The sequence below is a fragment of the Vicia villosa genome, unplaced genomic scaffold, assembly GCF_029867415.1.
Source record: "Vicia villosa cultivar HV-30 ecotype Madison, WI unplaced genomic scaffold, Vvil1.0 ctg.000251F_1_1, whole genome shotgun sequence".
NCBI lineage: Eukaryota > Viridiplantae > Streptophyta > Magnoliopsida > Fabales > Fabaceae > Vicia > Vicia villosa.
This window is the reverse complement of record NW_026705104.1, coordinates 427651-434423: the sequence shown is the minus strand read 5'-3', so window position 1 is coordinate 434423 and position 6773 is coordinate 427651. Positions and strand designations below refer to the sequence as shown.

The 6773-nt window shown below is 31.6% G+C and overlaps 1 protein-coding gene across 1 annotated transcript; it reads left to right on the top strand.

The window, feature by feature from the left end:
• The first annotated feature begins 470 nt into the window (after positions 1-470).
• On the top strand, positions 471-2298 carry LOC131625940 (uncharacterized). Its single transcript, XM_058896778.1, has 3 exons — positions 471-653; positions 985-1055; positions 1494-2298. The coding sequence occupies exons 1-3, from the start codon at positions 471-473 to the stop codon at positions 2296-2298; spliced, it is 1059 nt and encodes a 352-aa protein (XP_058752761.1).
• The last annotated feature ends 4475 nt before the right edge of the window (positions 2299-6773 follow it).

The window sequence follows — 6773 nt, the reverse complement described above, 5'->3', positions numbered from 1 at the left end:
AATTTGCCATGATAATAATCAACTAAAATAAAAGGTGAATACTCTGGTACCCTTGAGTTTAGATGGGTACCGGTACCCTCGATAAATCAAATGTTATAATTTCATGTCATGTTACTTATTTATTTTAATTTATTTTTAAAATAAATTAACATTTACTAATAGTTTACACTAAAGATACCGATACACAATTTAAATTCATGGGTACCAAAAAATTTACTAAAATAAAATAGGAGCAAAAAACCTGATTAGGTCACGTAGGGACAGTTCTCCATGTATTCCTTTCAGTAACACTAACCATATATTAATCTGCATTTACGGTCCTCTCTCTTTACTAATTCATCTCCTTTCAAAACATTTCATAGAAACATCTGAGCCATAGCTTTTCTCTAATGTTCATCTGAAGCCTGAAATCAAATAACACAAATCATTATAATAACCCAAAAATATTGACAAAAAGCATACCGACGGTAATGGGTCGGAGGACAGCTGTTCCGGCATTGAAGGGGACAGTTTTCACGGTAGTTGTGGTGACCGGATGGAGATCCGAGGCAGGTGGAGGGCATTCGCGTGAAGCTCGGTCAGAAGCGGTGGTCGCGATTTGGAGAAACTGCATCGTCTGTGCTTTCCGACCACAATTCGTTGGCGGCGGAGGAGTATGGCCTTGTACGGCGGAAACGAAGGAGGAATTGCGTAGTTAGGCCGTGTCTAATCTGATCGGCGCAACTTTGTGGTGGTGGTGTAGTCGTCAGTGCTCGATGGTGCGGTGTGGTTTTGGTTGAGACGGCTGGCACTGATTTTGAATTAACTTTTTTTCACTTTTTCTTGTAAACAAAAAAAACTTATGCAAGTTGTATTGTGTTATAGTAAAAATGACAATGACATGTAATCTATGTTCAGATTTTGTATATGAATTAATATTGGAGTGGAAAGAGTTTTGTTCATGAATCTTGTTAATGGTAAAAATAGGTGGTGTTATGTGTGTAGTTTGTGAGTGATTATGGAGATGATAGAAGTGATGAATTGTATTTACAATGGTGGGTGGTTTATGTCAAAACGTAAGAAAAAAACAAAAACAAAAAAATAAAGTATCGGTGAATATGTTACCTGATGAGAGAATATATTTGTACGTGTGTATTGGCCTCCTCAAAAATTGAAAAAGTGTCACTATTTATACTATTTATACATGTCAAATTAGGTTAACTATAAAAAGAGGGGGCAACTTCTCTAACCATCACAAAAAATTGGGTAGTTTTCATTCAACCAATCACAAGCTTCCATTTAATTTTAACACATTTAATTAATTATCAAATAGTACAAAAAAAATGTTAGAGGTGGGATTCGAACCCGAAACCTTGCACCCGCAAACCTTACACTCTTACCAAATGTGTCATTACTTTTATTCGTAATAAAGTGTCGTTCGTAAATATATGAGGACAAATTTTGGGGTACAACAACCCTATTTTTGCTTGTAGTAGTTTTGTTGTACATAATAGTTTCAATACTCCGTTTTGGGAAGCTAGATGGTTGGAAGGTATTATTTTGAAGGAGGAATATTCGTCTTTATTCATGGCTTCTTACTTGAAGAGGGTTTCAGTGGCGGCAATGGGCGGTTGGATAGAAGGAACATGGAAATGGAGCGGTTTTGGTATTAATTCGGAGTTTTTGGAAATTTCCAGAAATTTGGTTCTTTGTGCTCAATTTTGGGAGCAGTTGGAGGGTTTAAGTAGGTTTTTGGAAGGAAAAGATTCGATTGTTTGGAATTTAAACTCGGAAGTTGAATTTTCGGTGTCTTCGTGTTATAATTTCTACGGTAGATATTTCATTCCTACCGGTCCTCCTAACAAATTTGATGGATTTTTTGGACTTCTTTGGAAATTGGATGTGCCATTTAAAATCAAGGTTTTTGGGTGGAGGCTTTTTCTCAGGATTCCAACAAAGGACCTTTTGGTGTATAAAGGTATTTCTTTTCCTTTACATGATTTAAAGTGCAATTTTTGTGGAATTCATTCAGAGAATAGAGATCATTCCTTTTTTAATTGTTTGGTGGTTAGGAAGATTTGGAGTGAAATGACTTGTTGGGTTGGCAAATTAGATAGGATGGAAGAAGAGTGTTCATCGCATTTTATGGATTGGCACTTATTTTTTTGGTATAAAAAGGTTAAAGATAGTAAGTTAGGAGTAGTTTGGCTAGCCACTTTATGGACATTATGGTTGGTAAGGAACTCGGTTTGTTTTCGGAATGAAGATTGGAACTTTAACAATTTTGTTTGGAACATTAAGATGTTGGTTTGGAAGTGATCTTTTTGTGGGAAAGTTACTCAACCCAGTTATTCCTTTTACGAGTTTAGTAAGCACCCGTTATTATTCCTCTCATAAATTTAATTGGTTTATAATTTTTTTTTTGTCGGGGTTTTCCGTTATCCTTGTGTAATCGGGTTGGAGAACCCTTAATTCTCCCTATTAATATATCTTGCTTACACAAAAATAAAATAAAATGGGTTATCCAATCAGAGAACATCACATCCTATTTTTTTTTCCACTTTGGTACTGCACTTTCTTGGTAAATTTTAGCATTTTTCATACCATATATATCATCTAATATTTTAAATAGTTAATTTGAAAATTATTTCTTATATCTAATACTATTATAAACATATTTTTAATTTCTAAATTGTTTCTATTATACAATTAATTAGTTTGAAAATTGTTTTATATATAATATATCTAATAATTTAAATTTTATACTACAAATATCTATATATAAATTTGCTCCCACTGATTAAAGGTTCTGGTTCCATCCCTAGCTAAATGAGGTATAAGATCATTAATGAAAAAGTAATTGACAAACCTTTAAAGAAGAGAAGGATGAAAATCAAGAAACACATGTGAATCTAGAAGATATAATTTTCATTAAACTTAAACTTTTAAAAAAGTTATTTTAATTATTTTATATGAACTAAAAAACTAAATTTTGACATACGCTATTAAAAATTTTAAATAACAGGTTTTTTTAAAATATATATCTTAAAATTAATTACAATAAACAAGTTATTTAGAATAGTTTAATTTATATGCACCGACAGTGTAAAATTATTTTACACTGTTATCCAATAGAAAACTAATAAAGTGCATTGTCATTAAAAGAGTTTTTAATTTAAAGTATAATTTATTCTGATGTAAGGTTGTGATTGGTTGACCGTGTAAAATAATTTTACACTGTTAGTGTATGAACCTTTTTCTCATTTAAAATAACTTTAAATTTAAATAATTTAATATGTCAAAAAAGTTACATAAAAATGATAAAATATCCAAAATAACATTTTAACAAAATTTATTTAAATAATTTTTTATTTAAATTTTTTTAATTTTATAAAATTTTAAACAAAATTATTTTAAAAAAAAAAACTAAAATAGCCACAAATCTCGTAATAGAAATGATTAGCATATGTTCAACTCTACTAAGAGATAGAAACACAATCTAATTAGGTTTTGTCTGTATCGTGTAACTATAAATAAGTTTCCATAATTATCTCTCTCACTCTCTCACTCACTCTTCAGTCTTCCCAGTTCAACCCAGCCGACTCTTTTTTCTTCTTCCTTTCAAACCCTCATCCTCTACTCCATTAATTCTTCTTCATCATCATCATCATGAACAACAACAACAACGATTCTTCATTTATTTCTCATCGTGATCAACGTCCGAAGCACAAACTCTTCAAGTGTGAGTATTGTGACAAAGTATTCACCACAGGCCAAGAACTTGGGGGTCACAAGACTTGTCATCGCTTCAAGAAACAACAGGTAGATGATCATGATCATGTTAATAAGGTTTATAAAACTATGAAGGTCACTTTCTCTTTATCTTGTTCTCCAAGTAATCATAATAATGATGTTGATGCCAAACACAAAAGACATTCCTGGACTAGGGTTTTCAAGACTACCGTTCATCTTCCTCCTACTGCATCAACCTTCAAACCTACCGAACAAGAAGAGTTAGCAGCTGTTGATTTGTTAAGTTTGCTTCCACCAAGATTGTATACTACAAAGAAAAGGAGCAGGAGATATCTTATTCATCATGGAGTCGCTAATAATACTGCTCCAATACCATTGTTTGATATGTCTCTGGAACCGGTTGTCTATCTTGGTGAGTGTAAAAGGATGAAACATTCATGCAATGGGAATGATAATGAAATGATGCAGAAACCATTTGTGCTGCTATCAAGTGACGGTATTGATGAAACAGTGGTGAAAGAGGAGAAGATCCCGAGGGAAGGTGAATCAGCGGTGTCAAGAGTAGTTAGAAACTTTGATTTGAACGACCTCCCGACCAATGATGTTGAAACAGAATTGGGGTCAAAAGTTGTTCGTAACTTCGATTTGAACGAGCTCCCAACTAATGATGTTGCTGATGAAATTAAGCTCTCACTATAAACAGGTTATTAATTTGCTCTAAATTAGTATGTAAATGTGATGGAGTTAAGAGTATGAAATTGGTGGAAGAATGTCTGTTTACTGTCAAAAGAATGCCTTTTTTTTAATGTTATTACTTGTCCTATTTAGTTATTATGCCAGTGAATTGAATGAATGTAGATGATTTAATATTGTAATAACTAGTTTTGTTTGGAAGTTTCAATGGATGAATTTATTATATATGATGCTCTCGCTACTTGTGTTCCAGCCTTGTGCTATATTCTGCATTGCTTGACAGATTGTGGGAATCTATTAATTGTCTTTGATGATTATTCATAGAGATATAAGTGTTTTTGAAGACTGTATGTATATAATTAATTACCCTCTCCCGTGTTAAGAAAACTTTCTATATAATTTACAGAAAAACAAATTTAAAACTTTGTATAAAATTGATTTTCCAAAACTAGTCACTTAAACAAGCATCCTATTATTTTTAGATTTATTTTACTCTATAAGGTTCACTCTAATATTGTCCACCACGGTTCGCGCAAATAGCTTAGTTAAAATTTGCAAGGCTACAATGTTCTAATGCGGTTATTAACAACACTTCAGTAAATAGCGTTTTGTCCAAATAACGATTGTTACAACGTCTGTCATGTGCCAAATTGCCACAATGGCACGATTTGACAGCATTTCAGTTTTATTTTACAGTGACATAAGCTATTGGTTAATACATGGCACGGAGGAGAAAGTGTTTGAGCTGGAGGCTCTAGAGATAGTCAATCATACAAAGAAGGCACAATGGTAAAGAGTATTCAAAATGTCTTGAAAATGAGATTCTTTTCACACCGACCCTTTTATTACTTATACAGATGGATACTTTAATTTCAAGACTTGAGAACAGATTAACTCCTTATTTTCCGGCTGATAAACAAAAAAATTTCGCCAATGCTCTCATTGGTTGTTTGGTATTTCCAACATTATGAAGATTCTAAAGAACATTAGTGATGATGATTAAAAAGATGAAGCAATGATGTTGTCAAGATGCAGGCTACACTTGAAAGATTGAAGACTTTGGAGAATGCAGTTGAAAGGATTGAAAATGGTTTCTCAATAGTTTGCTACATCTTTGTTTTCTTTTTGAATCTTCCAATATCCAACGTATCCAAATTTTAAGGATTGCTGAGGACTTCAAATATTGTGTCATCAATTTGTAAAGATACATACAATTCAATAGTAAAACATCTCAATCAAAAGTTTATACTCATTTCATGTGATATTTTCTTCATCTTTTCTTGTCTTCCTTTCAATAGAAGATGAATAATCAGTGCACAACATTATGATATTCTTCTCCACAACACAAATGTCAAGAGTTGTTAGAAACATTGATTTGAATGAGCTCCCGACGAATGTCTAGGGGTGAGTTTACCGTGAAAGTGTTTTTTTTTTTTCATCCTACTTAGTTATTATGTAACTGAAATGAAGGCATAGAGATAGTTATACAAATTTTGAAGGTCAGTTAGATAAGAATCCAATGGCAGCAGAGTTAATAAACATATTTTGAATTAAATGTGTTCAAAATGTTAATGCGCGCAGGATTATATAATTCAATTATTATAGTAACCAAACCTCCTTTCCTTCTATGAGAAATATTTGCATGGATACAAATCTAAACCCAAAATTTTAGGAACAACCAATAAAAAGAGAGCGAATATAAATTTTTTAAAATTTTAATTTCGTTTTTAATTGGCATCATGGAGTAGTTGAGATAAAAGAGGAGAGAAACAATTTTATTTTTAATTTTTAATTAATAAAAGAAAATGTGATTGGTTGTGTGTAAGTAAAGGTGTTGGGGTTCTGTCCATGTAAATATTTTCCTCCTTTTATTCCGTGATTAGTTATTAAACACAATGTTTCCAATCCTTTCGCTAGTTAACCTAATTAATATTTATTTAATTAATTATAATAAAGATTCTATACAGTATTCATAAAATATTCAAAAGATTTGATATTATCCGTTCAACAATTATGCAATATAAATAACTTGCATTATTATAACTCTCTTTCCACTCTACATTCATTTCTCACCGACTTTAAACTACCTTCGACTGCTTTCAACCTCAATTCTTCTTCTTCTTACACTATCACAATTCACAATGGTTAGTTTATTAGAAAACTGTTGTCAATTCTTTTTCTTTTTTTTTTTGAAAATTCTATTTGAGTTTATGAAAATGAATTAGTCTATTTTTTTTGTTAATAATAGTACAAAACAATTGGTTGTAATATAAGCCTGAGTTAAGTTTGATATTTAGTTTATCTTATGCATCTTTATTAAACTCATGTATTTAGGTTAATAGTAATTT